The sequence below is a fragment of the Diadema antillarum genome, unplaced genomic scaffold (genome assembly GCF_040938485.1).
Source record: "Diadema antillarum isolate AM-2024a unplaced genomic scaffold, OU_Dant_1.0 seq00000550_RagTag, whole genome shotgun sequence".
In the NCBI taxonomy this organism is placed as follows: domain Eukaryota; kingdom Metazoa; phylum Echinodermata; class Echinoidea; order Diadematoida; family Diadematidae; genus Diadema; species Diadema antillarum.
Window position 1 is genome coordinate 1735712 of NW_027271495.1, and position 24697 is coordinate 1760408.

Here is a 24697-nt window from a genome sequence, read left to right on the forward strand (position 1 = left end):
ACGTCTATCAAATATTATTCAGTTCAATGACTCTGCCACTATGTGAAGTGGATAAGAAAAAAATGATAACTTTGCAAAAATAGCAGTTCACACAACATCGTCTTGAGTGAGTGCTGCCGAACTCCATTCTATAGACTCACATTTTCCTGGCGAAACAGGGGGCATCGTTGTGTACATCTCTGAACCTGCACAGATAAGACAAAATACATTGAAAATAATCGTAGTCATTCTCATCGTTAATCTAATACCATACTTATATACCTAAAAATTTCCATTCAACATTTCAGTGTACTAGTATTCTGCATCTTTTCAAGATAAAGTAAAGATTATAACTTTCTGAAAGTCGGCATCGCAACGCGATCAAAATCCGTAACGGTACGATTATAGATATTCCCCTCGATTTCATGCCATAAAGATATAGAATTGTAGAAGAGATTTGAGCGGTAGTCAACGAGAGACACGTCAGGACATCAAATTATTATTTGTTTTTTATCATCAGAATTACGAAGTTTGTTATACTAGTAACACTTTTGCGAAAATATGTGACCTTGCATCATTGAACCAATTGAAAGTAACACGCTCCGATTCTATGCCAATGACCATTTATTCGGATGCTTATTTCAAAGTGAAAAAAAAATATTTAAAAAAAATGGTCACTCAATGTGAATTCACAAAAAGAAAAGAAAATTATCATGACAGGGAAACTTAAACGTCAGTTTTCTAAAACGATAAAGTCAGGCTAAGAACCAGTCTTAGGTTAATCTTATTGAATAAGAGGATTTTGAAAATTCTGCAACCATCACAATTAAACGTGATCAACTAGGACTTACTTTTTTTCTTAACTCCACCATATACATACAATTTCAAACTACATAAAAGAGAAAAAATAATAAACTTTATACAACAACAAATCACAGGTATTAGGACCCGAGTGGTTTCTGAGAGTAGGGGGGATAGCAGACGACGTCACCTTTTGGCGCTTTACATATCCAGCTCCTCTTGGATTCCATAGGTATGAATTGCCAACCATTGTCTATATTTGCGGGGTACATCACAGCCGCTAGATACTGTCCGTCCTCTAAATCGTCCGGTACACCAGGTCCCCAGTTCACATAGTTCAGCTCACTGCCATCGTACCACTGGAAATCTGCAATGGGCAAGACAGACAACACAGGTTTCACAGAAAACCACAAGAGTGCTGGCAAGTGGAGCAAGGCAATTTCGAGATTTTTGTATCGTTCACTTGCTTGCAAGACAAATACACAGCACAACATGATACGGACCCTTTATTTAAGTGTATTTCCGGCCAGGTGAACACTTTGTTTTGATCTTATTAATAAATAAAGGTTGAAAAGTCATTTGCCGCAAGCGTCTTAAGCCCATGGAAAAAAGAGTATTATTTTGCGACCGACGACGAAAAGCAGACAAATTAATGCTTCTTTCATTTCATTCAGTTTCCTTCATTCTTTTTTTTTCATTCATTCATTTAATTCACCTTGCTTGATGTGCAATTTGTTGAGCTTTATCCTCTACAAACTGTACAGTATGTAGTTCGTAAGAATTTTTAAAAACATTTTAATATCGTCTCCTTAATGTTATGTACTTAAAGCTATTCTATTCGTGATGTAAATAGTCTGAAGAAAGACTGCACGATAACTTCCATCATGATCGCGTGGTGATTCATAATTTCGTCACTAATTATAATGGTATCTATAGATTTAAACGTCAAATAGCACATACACCCTCCGCCATATTCTGTGAGACCAAGCCAGAATTCTTCCTCCACGTTAACCCTAAAAGAAACCAAAAAGAAACAAAATGAGATAAGAAGGTAGTTATCTCATACTTGAAACAAATACACAGAAGTACAAAACATTTTCATATATTGCAACTGATTGACAAATTGCCCTACATCGACGTAAATAAACACTGAATTGATCAGTGTTTTAGTAGTAGCCACGATAAAATCATGGGCGTACGTACTCGAGCATAATTCGAACCTACGACCTCCTGATCTCCGGACAGGCGTCATCTCCACTAGACCGCCGAGCTTTCGCCCGACAGCAAGTGTTGGTTCTAATCCTTATAGCATGCAGTGGGTACTGCGTAATTATTCAAATTCATGAAAATCTTCCGTCGAGATGTTTTCATTGCAAATGATAGACAAATTGCCCTACATCGACGTGAATAAGCACTGAATTGATCAGTGTTTAGTAGTAGCCATGATAAGCCATGATATGGATTTGAATTTTCATACATATTCTTAAACCCAAAAAGCAATAGGGATTTGCGGCATATACTTAGCGTCAAACTATGCATAACATGTATTTCGAATTGAATTAAGAGAGACATGGATATTGTGATAATGATGGTTGTACAAATAAAAAAAAAAGCTACATGTATCGCGCCAACTCCAAGCAAGAAGCTCAGGGTGCCTGTACGATATCTGTACAGAAAGAAAATATTCTTCCACATCCTCCTCATCAACGCAAATTCTTCCCTTTAGTATACCTTTTTTTGAATGTTTACGCTAGGACTAATACAACTAAAGACAAACTAACAACTGGCATAAGATTTATTTAGAATTGAGGTAGTCATACTTTACTGCTACTCAAAGCAATTGTAAGACTTGAAGCCAAAACATAGTTCTCGTATGCAAGCATAACTGTTGATTATTGTTCTTAAATGTATGCTTATACATAAGAAATGTGTGAAATAACGTTGTAATAAGCCTACATGTACACGATTTCAGTTGGGTTACGCCCAAAATGCGAAATATTGACACACACACACACAAAAAGTGCCGCAAGTCAACAATCTTAGAGGTTACCCCATAGTGGTTGCTACTTTTTTTTTGTCATAATCGATTATTTTAGTAATTGACAAATTAGGCCACAACGATATCCATTGATCTTCCACGCTAGATTGAATACTATTATGCAGCTTGTTGGAAAATAAGACAGCAAGGGCATGCGATCGATCACCACGTTAACGTTCTAGGCTGAACGGGAGGTTTACGGGGAGGGCTCTTCTGTAGTAAAAGTCGTGTACTGCGATCGAAATTATTCTACACTTTTATAGTTAAATCTCGAAACGCTAAACAAATCATCATCGTGGCAGATCGCGTCAGCCAGGTTCCTGGTAGACCCCTTCGATGTACTGAAAGGAAATTTCAAACGATGAATTTTGAGCCCTTCCGAGAACTATGTTTTGACTTTAAAGTATTCTGACAAAATAATTGGGCTGAGCAGTACTCTGGTGTCAGTGCTTGGACTTGCTCCTGTATAAACAGCTCTTCCCTATGGCTGTGAAGGCTGGCCAAGTATGAGGACCAGTCAGAGGTGCGATAAAAGCAGTCGTAGAGGGCGTTGATGAAAGAAAGACGGTTGGTCTCATTTTGCTCCCGCTGAATCTAGTGATAGGTTTGAAGCGGAGATTTAAAATAGGTTTAGTACTGAAACTTTCGAGTATACCCTTCGTGATATTTTTTTTAATAACACATCATATCGAGAAGACGTTATTTTATGTTTTATGTAATTGTTTATCATTTACTTACATTTGCGGCCCAGTTTGAGCATGACTTAAGTTTACTTATTCATCGACTGACATACACTCAACACATATGAGTTTGATGGTAATATTGGCCATGCCCCATTTTCAAACATGCATCATTAGATGCAAATTAAACATTTCTAGTCCTACCCTTTGGTAAAAAAACATGCATATACATAATATTCCTGGAGTCGTAATCAAACATATTCCACACTTTCTTTTTTTTCCAGCAAGTTTAATCGGAAATATCTCAATTTAACAAGAATGTAACTAAAAATGTTAATCAAAATTATTTATCAAATGTTTTCAGGGTTGTTTCTGCCAATGAAAAAAGAAGTAACATAAATGGTATGTTGTAAAAAAGTTAAAGAAATGTTGTTATTGTAATTATGTACAAGTGCAGTAGGCCACTTTTTGTCGATGACTGAATTATTATTCTGTTTTGTATTCAAAGAAATATTTGTAAATGTCACTTTCTGAATATGTGTATAAATAAAACACCCTGTGGAAGGGGAAAAAAAGAATGTAATTAACTTCTCTCTCTCTCTCTCTCTCCCTCTCTCTCTCTTGGAAAGAACACAGTGTCCCACAGAATGGAACAATGTGAAACACAGTGTGAACACGATGTGAACACATTGTGAACACGATGTGAAACACAGTGTGAACACGATGTGAAACACAGTGTCAACATGATGTGAAAACATTGTGAACACGATGTGAAACACAGTGTGAACACGATGTGAAACACAGTGTGAACACGATGTGAACACAGTATGAACACGATGTGAAACACAGTGTGAACACGATGTGAAACACAGTATGAACACGATGTGAACACATTGTGAACACGATGTGAAACACAGTATGAACACGATGTGAACACATTGTGAACGCGATGTGAAACACAGTGTGAACACGATGTGAACACATTGTGAACACAGTGCAGTGTGAACTGTCTTTGAGTCTTTCTTTAACATTGTGAACACATTGTGAATCATCATTCAGAGAGTGAAATCATCATTACACTGTTAAATTCGAATGTTTATTCTCACGTTTGGTACTTAAGTGTTTGTATGCGAATAATTTTTTTTTGTGTGTGTGTGCGTGTGTGTGAAGAAAAAGAATGATAACAAATCGTTATGCAATCAAATTCTCAAATTTTTTCGTGTCACTGTTTGTGTATTGTTTTTCTTCTGAACTTTATACTTTCTATAGTTCGTAACGTACAGTATATTGGTTGGTATCTTACCAAGTAGCAATAAGACTCGTAGCCCACCCAGCCAGGTGCGCAAGACCCGTCTGGTGAGGGTGTTGGTGGGTACTCTGGGACGTAGTCATCACGTCGTGGTTTCTGACATATGGCGGAATACCTGCTGTCACACGATTGGTCGTCCCACCTACCATTGCTGTCCTCCCCTGCACTCACAGCTACACACGGATGCTGGTCATTGCCTACCATGTGAAGAAGACAGAGGGAAAGAAAGTTTCATGTCTCCTTCAGCCCTGGGCGTTATTTGGTAAATATTCCTCTTACATAATGTTTCTAACTTGTTAGTAATGGGCGTCATTTACTACTTTACACTACCGCCAAGTTGCTGTGTAGGTGTGGAGATCAAATATCCATAAATGTTTACTCTCGACTATTGTGACTCACAGACAGTAAATTCTAGGATATTTATTGATATCATCAGAGCTCCTTTCCGAATACATATACATAGAAAATTTCAAAAAAAAAAACAAAAACCAAACACACGATTTGCTGAACCTTTCGTGGTAAGGGTTCACGCTTCCATATTCCATACATCAATATGCATAAAGTTATAAAACACATTTTCTATAATTTCAAAGGCCATATGCCTATACATACATTCATACATACATACATACATACATACATATATACATTTCTAGACATCACACTGGTTGTGTGTGCATGTGTGTGCATGTGTGTGTGTGTGTGTGTGTGTGTATGTGTGTGTGTGTGTGTGTGAATTCTAGATCCCTTACCTGGCTGTCTGGTGTCCCAGTAAGTGTACGTCACGGGTTGTCCGCCTTCCCAGTGGTAAGTTCCTTCCCGATTCGGATCGTGAAGTCCAATCCAGTACAGGCCGTTCTTACCAGACAGAGCGTCCATGATTGCAATTTCCTCTTCACTTTAATATGCGAAAGAAAGGCCAGAAAGACAGAATTTTCTCACCCCATCACTGCTTCTACTCTTCAAATACCATAAACTGTCATAATGATGTCATTGTTGAGAGCAATATCAACGAGACAATGAAAAAAATAGGAATAGAGAAACAATGTAACTATGAACTAAGATAAAAGTACGCTTAACAACAATTTGGGCTTTAAACAACCTCAGATTGAGCCAAAGACAGTTGTGTGAAATGAAGTTATGAAAAGGTTTGCAAGCCGAATGTAAGCAAGTCCTGATCACTCCAACAAGCAACATATTAGAACTCGATTTACCTGTTGGGAATGTAGGCTATGGTTGTGTTGGTAGATTTGCCGTGATCCGTGTAGGACTTGCACTCTGCCACGGCATCTTCCCAGCTCAGCTGTGTCTCTAGGAGCAGGTAACAGAACGTGTCGCTGCCGAACCAACCCTGTAGGACGAGAGAAGTTTAGACGTTCTTAAGGTATGGAACATGAGTGCGTAATCACCCATACGTTCTATCTTCGTTCTGTGGTAAAATAACCGGTTGAACAACCTGTTTTGATACACTGCTGTGCGTCCGTTTACATGATGTGAGCAATTCTAACTTCTAGATTGCTCGCCATCTTAGCGTTTGAATCACGTTGTTTCGATCCTAATAGACTACTTATTTTCGGTCTTTGCACAGACCGGTAGACCTGTTCAACATTTTAGGCTGGGTGTGTAAATGCATCAAACAGTCCAGGTCCTATTTCGAATCCCCCTTTTCTTCATTTTCATTCTATTTTACGTGTCCTGTATAGTCTGGTGAAAGATTGCTGTGTGGTGTTTTTCCCATGAATTACCATTGGACAGTCAAATTCTGGTGGTGGAATCTCGGATGGACCAAAGGCAGATGCCGTTTTCTTGCACACGTAGCCGAAATCTTCGTCATCGCACTGGTAGTCTGCCCACTTACCGGCATAGTACTTCCGTCCTGTGCTCTCTTTGCCATTCTGAGGGGGCAAAGAAACGGACAGAAAATGTCATCACTTGAATGGATGAGGGTATCAAAACAATGGACGAAAACTATTCTGCGAAGGCTGACAAAATAGCAAAAGCTTGCTTTCTTGAATCAGTTGTACGAAAATATGACCAAATATTCCGTCACTGCTTTGTTTTCCATGGTTGCACCGATACTTCTTTTATTTCATCCATCGATCCATGCTCAGCAGTCTGATGTTTGCAGATCAATTCAATTCAATTCAAATTTCATTTTATCTTTAGAAAAGAACATAGACATTTCACTTTCGTTGGTTACAGAGAATAAAGCAAAACAAAGTAAACTGAGAGCACATGAATATGAATGGTAGATGAAGTGGTTTTACATTACTACCCGATCTGCAAACATGAATCTATTGTTTTCAGAATTGCACTTGCGACCTTGTAGGGCGTGTCATTATGACTTTAGTACATTCATTTTGAAGAACTGATAATATCCCTCAGCATCTGGCCCCTCAATAAAGGCCTGGCGGAAAAAGGCCCCCTCACACTGTTATTCTCAGACCTAAGAGTGGAGAAATAGTGAAGAATCCCGAACTACAGCGTACCTGAGAGTACGTGAAGATGCAGTCCTGAGCCTCGGCGAAATCGTCCGGTTCGCCCGAGTTCCAGTTGGTGTATGTGACTTCTGAACCATCAACCCATTCATACGTCATCTGGTGCATGCGATCGTTCAACCCAAGCCAGGCTCCTTTGCTGGTCAAAACTTACGATTACAGAAAGAAAAAAGAAAAGAGAAAGCAAAACAAATGATCTAACGGGTAAATAATTTCGTCCGCGTATTGTTTTCCTTCCCTTGAGAATGCCTATACATCTTAAAGGGACTGTACAGTACTGGTTGAGGTGGGGATTCATGTTTTGAACATTCCTAATTGAGATAATGAGAAACCTCTTATGAAATATGAAAGAGCATGTTATCTTAAGAAGGATTCAACGTTTATTTGATGAAAATCGGTTTTGAAATGGCTGAGATATCAAAAAAAAAAGTGACAATAATAAAGGTGACAGGCCACGCCTTTTATTAGGATCTCTTTGTTTCATCTTGCTTTTTAATATCTCAGACATTCCAAAACCGATTATCATCAAATAAACTTTTGATACCCCTTAGAATTGCACGCTCTTTGACATCCCATAGAGCGGTTTCTGAATTTCTCACAAAACATTAAATGCTGAATCCTCACCTCGACCAGAACTGTACACACCCTTTAAGGTTCAACTTAAACACAGCATACACACGCAGATGGCATTAACAACTATACATAGATATGTCATAACTTGGCAAATGAAAAAAAAAAAAATATATATATGTAATATATATATATATATATATATATATATATATATATATATATATATAGAGAGAGAGAGAGAGAGAGAGAGAGAGAGAGAGAGAGGGGTGTGTTTTCAGTTGCCAAACCCCTGGGCCGTCGCATCTTAATAGTGTACGTGTAGGTGAGAATAATGAAGAAGGGGTAGACGTAGCTTTTGAATCCTCATAATATGATAAAATCATATTGTTGGCTTCAAAAGCTACATCCACCGCCTCTTCATTATTCTCACCTATATATATATATATATATATATATATAAAGATATAGTATAACATTCATTGGTCATGGGGGGGCAGGAGCGCTTCAATGTGACATCATATGTGACGTCATAGTCAAGTTCCAAAGGCGGTCATGTCGAGATGTCTATTGGACATCAACTGAAATCATCTTAAATCACCACAGTACATAATTATAATGCAGCTCTGGTGACCTCACCCAGGTTGACTGAATGGGAAAGAGTATTTGTTTTTGTTTTTGTTTTGCTCTGCCCCGTATTGGTTTGTTCGTATGTTTGTGTTGCCTTTAAGACAACTTGTAATACTTGGAAGAAAAAAAAAAGAAAAAAAAAACCCTATGACCGGGTAATAGTTTAAGCTGCTCCCGAAAAGAGCGGCAAAGCTATGCATCGCAAGTTACCGTCAATGACAGTTCTACATGAGCCAGAGTATAAAGTATCGTATTTGTCTTCTTTTCTTTCTTTCGTTTCCTTACGCTTCTCCTTGTTGTCATAAAGCATGTAGTTGATGGTCCTCTGGTCATAAGAAGAGAGTACTTGAGCGAGGCGGCCCTGTCTCTTCTGGCAGTCAGCGTTAGCCTCTGCCCAAGTCAGCGCCTCGTTGACAACAGTAAAGGTTCGATCTGAAACAAGAAGACACCATTGAATTTAATCAATATGGATCATGAGTTGTTTTACGTCGTCCCCTGCCGAGGACTGAACGATGAGGATACATGTTTAACGTGCCTTGCCTATTGGCACAACTACAATGTACGAGACCGTCGGCTCTATAATTGATAATCTTTGGTCTTGTTCATCGAGCCAAGTCTGAACAGCTCCTCAAACATGTACTCCGATATGCTGTGATGTCACTACAGTGATACTAAAAAGAGAGCTGTCGACTTCATCAGACAGGAGACTTCTTTATTAGGCTTTGGGATGTTATTCATCACAATTCGCTCTTGAAAATTTAGCAAGCTAACGCTGGGAAAGCATCCTCGAATACAAAGACTTAATAATAGTGATAATGATAATGATAATAATAATAATAATAATACTAATACTAATAATAATAATAATAATAATAATAATAGATGTTTTCTTACATAGCGCATTTCACACTTGTTTAGTATCTCAATGAGCTTTATAGATAATATTACCCAGGTCACTGGATACATTATTTCCGACCATTACTGACAGTGCTCACTCTCCACTCTCCAGAATCGACTTTATCGAATAAGACATATGTATGTTCACTCAACATGTTTCCAACGGAAATGGTCGATTCTATCCAATATCCTAAAATTCTTCTTAAATTAAAGTAAAAAAGGTTTTCAAATCGTAAGAATTCTAGGACTTATATCTTATCTCGTAATACCTTAATCATCGACCTTTCGGACAATTATCAGATATATTTGTCAACCGCAAGGCAAGACCTGGGCCCCGTTTCATAAAACTTGTTATCAGTGACAAGTTGTCTGAGTTGTTATAAGCTACTGAAATCCTTGCATATGACAAGTATGATTGGTCAAGAACAAATTTGTCACAGAAATGTGGCGGTTGTCACTGATAACAAGTTTTATGAAACGGGACCCTGGACTCATGTTCTATGTGTTGCCATTTTTCTTCTTTTTATGTGTGTTTTAACCTAATCATGATAGAGTAATAACGGGAAAAAGGGGGGATTTTACATTGAGTTCATGGCAGAGACTTGTGCGTACCATTATCTCCAGTGTACTGGCTCTCCGGGTCAATGTTCTCGCAGATGTAGCGTTCTGCATTCCCGCAACCCCAGTCATACCATTCGAATTGCTCATTGTCCGAATCAGAATCATCCTGTGGACTTTAGAAAACAAGACAATGAAGGGATAGAGCATGAGTTCATGTATGAAAGGAACACACAGGCAAGACCGGCTTATAATAACATCTAGTGGTTAATGTCCACAAGCAACTACGAATTCTCCAGAATCACATAGCCTGAGAAATGCACGTATATTGATAGAACCATACAAGGAGCATCATGGACCCCTTGAACGTTAATGAATCACAGAGCAACGCCTGGCAATAATGATCATGCTTACAACGATTTCTGCAGAATAACTTCGTAAAGAAGTGGCAAAAACTTGCTTTATTACCTTAAGTTAGTTTACAGTTTACTGTTTCGCATTTTCCCACGAAGTAAACACTTGATGTTGCAGTCTTCATGGGGGAAAAAAATGTTATAATAATTATGATCTACACGCAGTCTGGCTATGAGAACTGTTCAGTTAGACACCACAGTTAGACACCACAGTTAGACACCACAGTTAGACACCACACTACTTCAAAAAAAAAGAAAATCTTGAATGGATATACAACGTGGAATTATCTACTAGTAGACGTCTTGCGAACCTTTCCGATCCCTTTTCTGAAGGTACATTATGTACCAAAATAGCACATGTATCTATTTTCAAAGTCAAATTATTGTTTGAGGAATCTTACAAGCAAGCACATGTAAACAATGGTGTACTGGTTTGAAATAGAATTAAAAATGCAGTTTTATGATAATACGACTGACATGGATGAAGTGAAACGAGTCTGCCAAGTTTTGTTGGGATAAAAAAAAAAAACTTCCGGGACAACTCTGTTTCGGAGTTTACCATAAAGATATAGCATTTATTTGTATCTCTGTTAACAATTACCTGTGCCTTTATTACATGTTATTTTGTTCATTATATTGTTGTACTGATTTTGTAAAATCATTTGTATACTCAATATTTCATTGTATCCAAAATTTGTTGGAGATAAAATAAAACAAATTTACATTGAATTATAATATCATAAACATGGATAGACGTTGTGTTATGCCATCCAAATCATGGCAGTCGAATACAAAGATTAAGTATAGCCTATTCCATGTCTCCTTAATGACTTTATGCTGTGATACCAAAAAAAAAAAAGCCGCCCACATTCAAGGAAAAAAAAAATATGAAGTGTCCCCGCCGGAAGTAGCATTTAGTAGCAAAATGCACAATATAGGTAAAAAGATGAAGGTCAAAGGTCAAAGAAGTCAAAGGTCAAAATTCTATGTAGAAGTTTTGAAGCCCTCACCTAGTGCCATCACATAAAGCAAACGGAATCGAAATCGGGTTAGAAATGGCGAAGGAGTAGCATTTTGTAGGCAATGTGCAATATAGGTCAAAAATCAAGGTCAAAGGTCAAAGAAGTCAAAGGTCAAAATTCTGTGTAGAAGTTTTGAAGCCCTCAGCTAGTGCCATCACTTAAAGCAAACGGAATTGAAATCGGGTTACAAATGGCAAAGGAGTAGCATTTTGTAGCAAAATGTACAATATAGGTCAAAAATCAAGGTCAAAGGTCAAAGAAGTCAAAGGTCAAAATTCTGTGTAGAAGTTTTGAAGCCCTCACCTAGTGCCATCACATAAAGCAAACGGAATCAAAATCGGGTTAGAAATGGCGAAGGAGTAGCATTTTGTAGGCAATGTGCAATATAGGTCAAAAATCAAGGTCAAAGGTTAAAGAAGTCAAAGGTCAAAATTCTGTGTAGAAGTTTTGAAGCCCTCACCTAGTGCCATCACTTAAAGCAAACGGAATTGAAATCGGGTTACAAATGGCAAAGGAGTAGCATTTTGTAGCAAAATGTACAATATAGGTCAAAAATCAAGGTCAAAGGTCAAAGAAGTCAAAGGTCAAAATTCTGTGTAGAAGTTTTGAAGCCCTCACCTAGTGCCATCATATAAAGCAAACGGAATCAAAATCGGGTTAGAAATGGCGAAGGAGTAGCATTTTGAAGCAAAATGTACAATATAGGTCAAAGGTCAAGGTCAAAGGTCACAATTGAAATTCTGTATAGAAGTTTCAAAGCTCCCATGTAGTGCTATCATATAAAGCAAACAGAATCAAAATTGGGTTAGAAATGACGAAGGAGTAGCATTTTGAACGTTTTGATCACACACGGACGCACACACGGACGGACAAAAAAAACCAGACATGAGTGCATTGCAACTGGCTTTATAATGGAATGAAAATCTTACGCCATCATGCCGCAGCGTTCACCATCTGTTTTATAGTTGTTCGGCTCGCCAGCGTGCCAGTCCGTGTATGTCTGTGGCGTCTTACTATCCGGGTCACCTCCCGTCACCCAGGAATTCTCGGACTTGATGTCATTCACACCCAGCCAGAAGATGTCGGGATCTTAAATGAAAAGGTGCAGGAAAGAGAACGAGAAAGGGAAAGACAGAGACAGGCATACAAGCAGAGAGTAGATAAATAATTACCATGAATCTGACGGTATTCATGTTCTGTCTTCGTGCTTTAATCGTCAGTGCATTGCTTTTCTCCTAATACACTAAATAGATTTATTAGGAGACTTACAGGAAATTGGTGTTTACGCCGCCCCCCCCCCCCCCCAAAAAATGATTATATTTTGTTGATGTATTCAAGTACTTGTAAGATTATTTTGTAATATGCACGTCGGCGTGGTGAAGTGTCATGTAATGATGTCATTTGAAGCTCTGCATGTGCTTAGTTACTTCGTCTCAGCTGTCAGTAACCCGAGGCAAGTTCGTTCTCGCCCCTATGTTTTTGCCGACCTAGTTTAAGTAGTCATGTCACACTGCCATCTCCCGGCTAAACAACCACGCCGATTGCAACAGAAATCTGTCGAGCATGTGCCAACTGGTATAGAGTCGACGTGCTCACTGCCACGGTCCCCTGGACGAGAACCACGTCTTTGTCTCATCAATCTTTCCAAGCTTATTGCTCGGATTCTCACAGATGTCCGTCTTTAATCAACTGATGACGTCAAGTCCGAATAGACTGGATAATAGTACATCAAATATCATGCATCCCCGTTAGATATGAAAACGCTTGCTAATGACTACCGGTTAGCTAGTCCAAATGTTGCCCAACAGAGCTTTGTGGTACGAGTGATGCATGGAAAGCGGATTCACAGTATTCAAATGTGTCTTAAAGAGCAGTTCCTTAAAACGAACGAACAGGGGCCCGTTTCATAAAACTTGTCATAAGTGACAACTGCCACATTTCTATGACAAATTTTCTCTCAGCCAATCAGACAACTTGTCACTGATGACAAGTTTTATGAAACGGGCCCAGGATCGATCAGTAAGACCTTCATGGAGAACCATGAGAGAGGAAAAAAGAGAAAACGTGTAGTCCATCAGATGTAAGGCCAATTTGACAACTAATGTTGTTTAACAAGATCTCTGCCTCGACTTACAGAAAGGGTCGTAGAAAGCATTCAGCAGTTCTTTCATCGTGTCTCGGTCGTCATCATTCAGCATGGTGGCCATCGTGCCATCGTACTTCTTGCAGTGGTCCTGAGCTTCTGCGAAGGTCATGGACTCTCGGTGAGCCGTGTAGCGGCCGAGCTGCATGTCGCCAGAGTTGTTCTCGTCCTCACAGACCACCTGGTACCGCGACTCGCAGTCTGCATCGTTCCACTGCCAGTTCCACGAGTACCTTTCGGGGAAGACGGGCAGTGAGAAACCACGTGAATAAGGGAATAGGTTATGTTGTGATGTCTCCTCTCCATCACTCTCTTTTTTTGTCGTTTTCTCTCTCCATCTCCATCTCTCTTGAGATCACCCAGTGAGAATGCTAAAATGAAAACAATCGTCTTTCAGAAAACAAAAATAAGTCGACTCACTTTTTTTTTCATTGCGTGAACTGATTAATAGCCTTAGATTCAGCGTGGGTCATGACACTATTAGAAATCGTATGACGTCAAATGGGTCGTAGTACTTATCGTTACCCTTCCCTTTCTTGTCACGAATCCATCTCGTACAAACACAACAATGACGCACCCTTGTACGAGCATTCGCCTCTAGTGTTTCAAACTAACTCACACGCATATGCACGGACAAACATAAACACAGCTCTACCTCAAAACCTCATCACAGGCCAGAAAATTTCAGCGTGCATGATGAAATAATTAATGATTAATGATTACTATTTAAACGCGCGTACGGTCAATAACTTACAACATGGCAACACAATCTTCGCCGTCAGCTCCGAAATTGTCGGGCTGTCCGTCCGCCCAGTTGGTGTAGCTGATTGGTGTTTCTCCCGTCCCGTTTCCAAAGACCCACTGATCTTGGTTAGTGATGCTGTTCGCTCCAAAGAAATAATACTCTCTGCCGGCTGTAACGTCCAAAAACGAACAAAACAACAGCACGAAAAGACGATATATGTTATCAGAACATGGAAAAGATTTATATATCTTACTAAAAAACACCAAGGGCCCTCAATCACCTGTCAAACTTGATGGCTCTGGATCAACTCCGCCGCTTGTTTATAACTTTGTAAAGGCTAACCTGACAAAGACTTCGAAGAGGACTATCAGTTGCTGCTTTCCTATGGTTTCAATCTCATTGTCCGGACTGACCAACGTTGAATTACAACCTATGGTCATTCTATGTCCCGAGAAATAATTATTATTATCTTTGCTAGCACGGCCATATTTAACTAAACGCACCCTGCATTTCAATGTGACTCCTGTTGTATACGTTGTATCCCATTTCTGCTCAGCGCATCATTGACAAGATACTTACAAAGTTTGAGAGTAAGTCTTCAGTTTCAAGAACATGAAGATTTTCCCCTAACCTTCTTCAAGCTTGCTGACGATGTGTTTCATCTCTTCGTCACTGTGCACTGAGGCCAGCGAGGAGTCCAGGTCTTCACACGCCCTGGAAGCGGTGTACCAATCCGTCTGGTCCTGCTGAACCAGGTAGCAGTGCGAGCCGTAGCGAGACCAGTCCGTTGGGCAACGAATACCAGGGGCTAGTAAGGTATAAAAATAATGATAACAACAGCAAAACAATAATAAACAGAGCATCTGCCATGATAACTGGAGATAATGCATGTATATGATGCATACAACCTTTCTTTCAATCCCATAATAAATTTCCAAGCTTTCACTACATAATTATGTTTCTGCCCATAACACGTATAAGACATAAGTCTGGACTTCTAGGTTGATCATATTCCTTGAGCACTGAACATATTCCCTAAGAACTGGTAACAAGTGGTTGGAGGACAATATCGCATAACCGATTAAAATCAGGCATTAGGCGTTTTCACATCAGCCCGATAAAAATCCAAGCTCGAGTTATTTTCCAATTTCCCAAGTCAGAAAATAGCGCGCTATTTCGAAACATCGAGCTGATGTGAAAACGACTATTGATTACGTCCTCTCATAAATAACTTTTCCTGCATTTCAGTTTGCTCTAATACACACTGTGGCTGGAACTGAGTCTTGAGAATGGGAAATTACAAGGAACAGACATGGAATTTTAGTGAAGGCTGTAATGAACGTATATAATAATATTCTTGGTCACATTTTCTACTCTACGTGGAAAAGTTGAAGGTGTATTAAACAAATTTTAATTTCAAATTTTAAGCAAAACCGAGAGAGAGGGAGAGAGAGAGAGAGAGAGAGAGCAAGAAGAAGACAAAGAAATGTACAAAAACTAACCAGTGAAACTGAATTTTCGACAAGCTAAACGAATATCATCAAATCAAGATAACGGAAAAACATTAAAAAATAAGAGGAGGGATTCATTGCCATAAATACATACCAGGAACGTACAATCCATCCAAACAGATGAATGGGATTAATCAGATGACTCAACCACACAAAAAAGATGTTATTTTCTCACTTTACCCCTTCAATGTCAATGGTTAATGCAGTTGTAGAACGGATACTAGTGCCGAATTAAACACTGTATCCTATAGTGTCTTCCGTTCTGATTTAGTATGCCTTCTGTTTTTTGCCTCATGTATAGTACTTTTTGCCTCATGCGTAGTCCTCTTTGTTTACCTAGCGTTGTTGGTTCCATGGTTGTGAACGGTTTGTCGCCTGGATAAGGGAAGAAAATAGGAGAAGAACATGACAGCATCTCTTTAATCACTTTGGTTCCGAATGTAAGAGTTAACTGAGTACTATGATTACGGTAAGTGTTAATGTTGGGAGCTATCAGTCTTAACTGCAAGAACCTGTATCACCTAGTGAAGGCACATATCGAGAGCATGCAAGTTCATATGGCAGTAATATTATTTTGTATACATTATGGGCGAAAGATGTTCGTTTAGACATATTCAAGGCGCGACAAATGACAATATTTTGAGGCATCATTTGTCGGCAAGATGAGTTGACATACAGATTAATGGCCATAAAAGAAGATGGAAAGGTAGACGTAAGCTGCAAGGATTGGTAAATATGATAGAATAAACTGTCACGTGGGCATAAAGGTAGAGATGAGTCAATTTACTCAAACGGTGAGATAAAGCTATAAAGTAGATAGCTGGGTTTTTATCGATGTAGATTTTGATTCATCCATAGCGTGTAAATCAAATCTGTACCCGCCAGCTAGACAGAGCTGAAGAAGTGACTCGGACGAGTCACGAAACTGTTCTCTCCGTGATTTTCACAAGTAAGTCCAGTCAAACAGATTTAAACTACACGCTTTTTGATAGCTGGGTTGCTTTCTAATCGCGAGTCTTGGGTTCAACGTCCAGTGAAACCAGCAGAGATGAGGGGTAGATATGCCATGTCCCTGTACAGGGGATCCGCCTTTCATACAACTACATTAGCAAATCGATGCTGTCCTTTGGCAATAGTTTGCCAAGAAGTCAAGTCACTCATCATAATATTAATATGTGTGGATGATGCATGGGTAAGTAATTATTGACCCTTTTTGACTGGATATTAACTGCTCTTACTTCGCTTCTTGCAGATGTGTGAGAAAGTCAAATCGCAGTCCTCGTCAGTCCACTTGCCGTCGATGCCTGACATCAAAGCACAGGCCTCGGTCCCGTGCACATTGTCTGGCTGACCTGAGGGAAACGGAGATGGCGCTCATAAGTATTTATAACAAAATTCTGTCCCCTTACCTACCTATATTGTTGAATATCCTAAACCAATACTAGCACTAACTATATCCGAGGATCAGAAATCCTACTCGAATCAAACTAAGACAAGAAAACGTATGTTGATATGTATTGATGTTCAGCTAGTTAGCTATTTAGATCTACACTGTTCTTAAAGGGGATGGCAAGTAACTGATCAGAGGGAATCAGAGGAAATGCTGGGGGATGATTGTTCCAATTCTTGTGGGATTCATTCAAGAGTACATTATATATCTATCGTTTTGTGAAAATTATTTGCTTCAGAATGGTCTCATATTCAAGTAATGTGCAGTTTAATGTTTCCATGTTAGCATGCCCGTACAGTGACGGGGCATTAAACTGCACATTACTTGAATACGAGACTGTTCTGAAGCAAATAATTTTCACACAACAATAGATATATAATATACTCTTAAATGAATCTCACAAGAATTGGAGCCATCATCCCCCAGCATTCCCACCGATTCCCAATGATCAGTTACTAGCCATCCCCTTTAAATTTATTGAAGTTTTCGTTTGAACAGGGAAACAAGATGGAAGAAAGTGCAATACAGTGTAGTTGAAATTGAAGTTTTAAAGGCATCAATTGTTACTTTCATAACTCACAAAGACCTGCATGCATTTGGTTTGTCCATCGCCATATATCACGTGTACTTGTTTTTTTTTTTTCGTTGAAAAGACAAGTGTATTACATCCCCCCTCCCTAGAACAGTAAGACATTCAACATACACATGGTAGACTGATAACAAAATTAATCATATTTCGATTTCACGTTTTCAAAATAGATAATGTGATAGTCATGGTCGCGGTGCTTAGGATGATTGTTATCTATAGTAATTATCCTGACTACGTCTTCATTGACAGAAGTATTTCAATCACTGGTATTTTTCTGTCACTTCCATTGATATTGCTATATCTAATGTCAGTGTGATCTCGTCGTGGTCATCGCCATCATCATCATCATCACCCTCACCACCACCACCACCACCACATCATCATCATCATCATCATCATCATCACAACAATCATTACCATCATTGTCACAATCTGACTTTTTCATACAATTTCTATCATGTTTATTTACCCGGCCCCCAGTGAAGGTAGGCAAACGGACTTCCGTCCGTCCACTCCCACCCGGCCTCCTGCTGTATGTCCGTGGCCCCGATCCAGAACCCAAGCTGATTCAGATCTTGCACCATGCCTGTGTTTGAGATAGAAACAGAAGTACATGTAGCATATCTGGCCATCGAAAGTACTTTCTCTTGTACATCCTCTTCATGCATTCCAGAAGCTATTTATAACCTATCTAGAAAAGTGATATACATACTTGTAAAAACATGGCTAGAACTCAAATAGGTTTTTAAAGTTTTCAGTTAATAAGTAGGCGTCTTCACTGTGACTTCACTGTACAATATCCTTTAGTGAAATTTCCTGCCAAAGACGAAAGAAACCGTTACAAACTTCAAAATGCCACTATAGTGATAGTAGTAATAATAATGTCTTATTTATCCAGGGTAGCCTCTTCAGCGTTGCCACTGCTCTACCAGAGGGCCCTGCTATTATTATTACCCTAGCGTTGCCAGGTACCCATTCATACACCTGGGTCGAGAAGGACAGTGGGTAAAATCATTTTGTCCATTTTTATCCAATATTCCATAGCGCCCCCACTGTCATTAAAATGAAAACAAATAGCTAGATATTCAAACAAATTATTAGATAAACTAATGGTTCAATGAGATAAACCAAAGGTGCAGAGACAAGGTCATAAAACGGCAGGAGAGGCTGCGGCAGTCTGCGGCGGATTACCGAAGAGAAACGTGGACTCGGATTCCGACGTGATGCTGGTGAGTGAAGCGCTCTCAGCGGCACACTTCTCCTGTGCTTCCTCGAAGGTTTGTTGGGTGTTTGTGTCCACCTTGTAGCACCATTCCTCCGTCGGGCCCACCATCCAGTCGTCACCGGCACATAGTTCTATCAGGATAACATAGGCAGACCCAAGACATGGATTATAGACTGACTTTTCACTATTGTGGTGGATCAGCTTCAGAAAGTTTTTAACTCTACAGTGTGATCTTCACAACAACCTAGAGAACATACAAAAAAGGTTTGAGCATTATGCTGTCATATCATCGGTTTTAACAACTTATCAATAAACCATCTTTCACCAAATAAGTATGATTATGTCTAAACTTTTGTTTCTGCAGTCAAAGTAGTCCTTTCACTATCTTTCACCAAGGAGTATCCATAACCGTAAATTCCCTTCTCTTTTTGTTATTGCAAGTGAAGTGTAGCACCCAATTCTAAAGACTTAGGTATTACTATTTCCCCATTTAATAGTCCCCAACTATCAGTGGAGGGGGCTCACTTTCCAGTTCCCCCAAAGAGAGTCAGAAAACAAAGAGAACAAACAAGAAAAATCAGACCGAATCTAATCAACCGCCGCAAAGAGTGGAGACATATCCAACTTTTTGGAGTGAAAGGGGCAATGGGACGACCTCAAAGCTTCCCTTACCCTCAACCTCACACTCTGGAATGTCACAGTACTCTGCCACGATACCGGACGTTCCCTTGTAGTAACAGAAGGGAGCATATCTGAAGAAAGTCGGATTTCGGCAATAATTCTCTTCAAGACCTGTGCCATGGAAAGATTAAGAGATATGGTAAAACAAAATAAAACAAAGCACACATATATACACACATACAGAGCAATTCATCAATTAAACACTGAACAAAAATAGAAAGATAAGATTGTATAGATTGATTATGATCGACTGTATGTATGTGTATTCAGCAAAGGTACCCCAGCTCCTTCACACGGTATAGAATTAGAGGGATCGTATAGTTTTGGTTGAGACCTAAATTCAGGTTTTATAACATTTTTTGGTGAGATAATGAGAAACCTCTTCTGAAATATGAAAAAACATGTAATTCTATGAGGAATTCAACGTTTATTTGATGAAAATTGGTTTTGAAATGGCTGAGATATCCAAGAAAGAGCGGTTCTAATAGTGTGGGAGTCACACTATATTGCGATCGCTTTGTTTTACTTTGTTTTTGGATGTTTCAGTCATTCCAAACCCGATTTTCATCAAATAAACTTTGAATTCCTCTTAAAATGGTATGCTCTGTACTACATGTATGTCATAAGTGTTTTCTTGGTATCCCGCAAAAGTTAAAAGCCAAATTCTCATTTCCACCAATACTGTACCAATGTGTCCATCCCTTTAACCGTTGACCAACTTAATCGTTTGAATGTATCATGTTATCGTCTAATCGTGTTATCACTTATTGTGCAAATAGGGACTGTTCGCTCAGTTGACATGATCAAACATAGTTACTCGAATGTCTCCTTCTCGGTTACTGTTGTAATATGAGGATATATTTTGGGACGATTGGATAGTTTTCGGGGGGGGGGGGGGCAAACATCTTCACAATGAAACAAGTTATACTGCGCAAACTTGAAGATTATTACTGTTGTTGTCACAGTTATTTCTCCATGAGAGATTAAAAGATGAATCCTTGTTTTTAATTAATTGTTCTTGTTGTTGTTATTGTTCTCTGTGATTCAAGCTTATCCATATACATAGTCTTGATAAAACATCGCAGCATTGAGATACACTGACAAAACGAGCGAATCGTTCCTCAACGGAAAATATTTCCCCTCGCTCTCTAAATACTTCTCCTGTGAAATGTTTTTCTCTTTGGGGGTAAATACTGAATTTATCATGAGCTGTGATGACTGTATGGATATATTTTGGTCATGAAACAGACGCTGCTTTTACCTGAATTAGGATATCTGTCCGGTGTGTAAAAAGTGTCCTTCCACTCCAAACAGACATGACCTGACGCAGTGGTACGGGCCGCACCCCGGTAAGAAGCCCCATCATCCAGAGCGTTGTAACAGCCAACGTCCTGGGCTAAATTGTCACGTACCAAAAAGACAAACACAAAACATTTTATCCCATTGCACCGTCAAATTCTTGTGACCACATGCACCTGGTAAATCTTGTAAAAATACATTATGGACATTTGCATAACAATAGAATACAATGTGTAGCAGCTTAGTCATTGTTTGTGGGAATTCTGAAATCAACAGTATTACTTTTGGCCCTGATAAACATTATTGCAGCGCATAATGCATACAGGGAACATTTCAATACAAAAGAAAACTAGGTATTGGGAAACAGCAATGTTTCACAAATCAAGTCAATAGCCGGGTTCACACGTACAAATTAGCGGGATGACGATCGCGATGCAAATCTCGAGATTTGTATCCCGCTAATTGATGTACGTGTGAACCCGGCTATTGAAGTGATGTTTAAGATCTCACACTCATCTATCATTACACCGAGAAGAGTTAATGTTGTGAAACAGAAAATGTATTCAAAGTGCAGGGAAAAATACTTTACCGAATGTAGAGCATATTAAATCTTTGACAATGTCAGATTGCATTATACGGAAGATTACATGAAAACATTTTACTTTCTGTCTGTTTGTTTTGTTTTCTTACGATTGCATTCTGGTACGCCGCAGTAGCCCCAGTCCGTCCTGTTATTTCGGGGATCGTGGAAATAGCACCACGGTGCGGCGGCATCGCTCGGGTTTCTGCAGTAGTTTTCCTCAAGACCTGTTGGTTATCGTTGGGCATGGAACATAGATTATGTAAACCACTGAGACATCAAAGAACAGCAACAATGTGTAGCTTCATCGACCTTGACTACAGAAAACTATACAGTATGTCCCCAAAAAAATTACAATCGGATTTTCGCATTGATAACACCCAATATAATTAAAGTGTCTAAATGCTACTTCAGGATCTTAAAATATGAAATCCTAGCTATATTTTGCAGAAAGCCCCATTCAATTTGGTTAAGCGGTCACAGAGAAATGTGGATTGTTGTAAAGCACGTCATGAGTCTGATTCGTCCAAGTTTAGCACTTAGATGATCTTGGAAGCGCAAATTAATGTGTGAACACAATAGACAGAACTTGGAGTGAAGAGATTCCTGACATGCTCTACAAAATTGTTCCTCATTTCTCTTTGACCATTAAAGCAAATCAAATGGGCTTTTCTGTAAGATGTGGGCACTGAGTTATAGCTTCATACCCTGAAATCGTATTTGGATTAATTCACTATTTTCAAAGTTATCGTTGCGGAGGGTATCATTGTAATTTTGGGGGGACAAACGGTAGATGAATCCGACTTCAGGGCATTGTAACTTATGGCGGCCGTTACTGGGAATCTTCCTACGAAGATCAAAAACACTGTCAATGGGTTATTCAATGAGCCAGGTGCGTTTCTTTGTCAGTGCATGAACTATCTTTTGTTAGGCATACCTGAAGTCCCTCAGTTAGAAATTACCATAAAAACAGTCCCCAAACCGAATTGGTCTACAATCAGCAGTATGAGCAGACATTTATTTTCTCAGAGAAAAGATAGCTCCGGTTTGTTAGGACGGACGTCCACTTGGGCGCGGAAATTTTTCTCTCTCCCGAAGGTGCGGAAACGCCCGGACATGTTTAGGACAGTGAGCGGACACGTTCAGGACCGTGCGCACAGGTTGCCGAAGGAGTGCGGAATACCAAATTTGCATTCCGGGTCTTGTCCGGGTCTTGTCCGCGCCCTAGTGGACGCCTGGTCTTATCCGAAAGAGTGAACGCAGCAAACTCTAACTTCTTAATTCCAAGTAAAGGGTTATTTAGGATATCTATGAATTCACGAAGTGAAAAAGAAATATCTTTGTAATTTCGACATCTCAGACCTCTTCAAGTGAAAAAGCATGGATCAGAAGTAGAAGTCAAGAATTTCAGGGGAAAAGAAAAACTGTCGAATTGCAAAAACAAAACTCGGAGATGGACAAACGCAGATTCAAAAGCTAAACAAGGCGGGCGATGAATCTAGAATAACGTTGCATGGTTTTCTACAGCCCGCTAAAATGAATAACACACTGACCGTAAGTCATGTTGCGCTGATAGTAGTCGGTGTGGCCATCTGGTATGATGTCGCCGTCCTGGTCGTTGTACTGACTCAGTGAGCAGAGCGACTGGGTGCCGGAAGAGCCCGAGTAGTAGTTGAACGACTTGCAGAAGTGCGAGTGGTCGTGCAGGCACTCGTACGCGCACTGGCTGAGAGAGATGTCTTCGATGACCTCGGAGACGTCACGGATGGAGTGGAAGGTAGTCACGGCGAACTCTTTCTCGGGTACTTTATGAGAAGTTATGAAAAGTGGTTGCTCTTTCTCATTGCAGACGTTCGCATGAACAATAACAACAACAACAACAACAACAACAACAACAGCAACAACAACAACGGCAGCGACAACACCATAGATAACTCTCTTCCCATGGTGAAGGCATAAAAAGTAATACTTTGTCTGGTATGATTAGAATGGCATTAAAATAATGCTGCATGATATGACATATAATCATAATTGTGTCATGGCCGGCTAACACGCACTCTTTCTTCACGTCACGTATGGAATACACTCTAATGCACAAAGAAGGTCAATAGTAAAACGTTGTCTCCACATGTTTGAAATGATATAAACAAATAACATATACATACATTTTTTTTTCTTATTTGCCAAGAATATTATTAGAAACGACCTACATTATCTGAAGTGTTATGACTTATTTTTCTGTTCGGGAAAGATACTTTTGACATATTCGCAGGTAAGTAACGAGTGTTAAGACTCACCTGGATAGAACTCGTCAATGAAATCAACCCAGTCTAAGCAACTCCGACCAATAGTTACGTAGTTGGCCTCTCCACGATAGGTCGAACCCCGACCAACGTAACATCCAACGTCATCTGCAACGAGATTGATCGCAACATTTGAAAGCAAGGGCTTCAATGTCAATGACAACTTAAACATCAGAAGTGATTTTCCTGTGATGTATTGGACACTGTTGGATGTGGGCTTCAGATTCTTAACCCTTGGTGCACTTTAAGTGCCAACGGGCATAGAGAAGCCCATCGGGTCACTTTGGCCCGAATTCAAGAAGGTGGTACAATTGAAACCATGGTTTAAACCGAGGACAAATTGTATGGAGCGCCAAGTGTCGTATGGCCTATTTCGTTACGAAATCAGTCATCTCGTCGACGAAATGACCATTTTGTAACGAAATGACAACATTTCGTCGACGAAATGAAATGACTGATTTCATAACGAAATAGCCCATGCGACACTTGGCGCTCCATACAAATTGTCCATAGTTTAAACCATGGTTTAAACCATGGTTTCAATCGCACCATATTCGTGAATTCGGGTCTTTAAGTTTGTTTGGTTTGGTTTGGTTTTATTGTCCCATACTCTACATTTCACAAATTGAAAATAGACATATCAATAATTAAATGTGCAAATTGACACCAACAAATGCGAGAATGAATCCAAGTGAAATATGAGGAATCTACACAAAAGCATTATAGGCCAACTTGTGTGGCGTGGAATTCTAGTCGAAGTTGCTATAAAAAAAAAA

The 24697-nt window shown here is 39.4% G+C and overlaps 1 protein-coding gene across 1 annotated transcript; it reads right to left on the minus strand.

The window, feature by feature from the left end:
• Nucleotides 1-6017: 6017 nt before the first annotated feature.
• Nucleotides 6018-23181, minus strand: LOC139734886 (macrophage mannose receptor 1-like). The gene is made up of 17 exons (XM_071645667.1): nucleotides 23172-23181; nucleotides 21729-21845; nucleotides 21001-21135; nucleotides 19731-19850; nucleotides 19025-19189; nucleotides 18303-18419; nucleotides 17033-17146; nucleotides 16131-16169; nucleotides 14915-15091; nucleotides 14293-14452; nucleotides 13530-13771; nucleotides 12325-12484; nucleotides 10015-10136; nucleotides 8791-8937; nucleotides 7297-7454; nucleotides 6553-6702; nucleotides 6018-6158 (listed from the first exon to the last, which is right to left on the minus strand). Exons 1-17 carry the CDS (start codon nucleotides 23179-23181, stop codon nucleotides 6018-6020), a joined length of 2274 nt encoding a protein of 757 aa, XP_071501768.1.
• Nucleotides 23182-24697: the final 1516 nt, after the last annotated feature.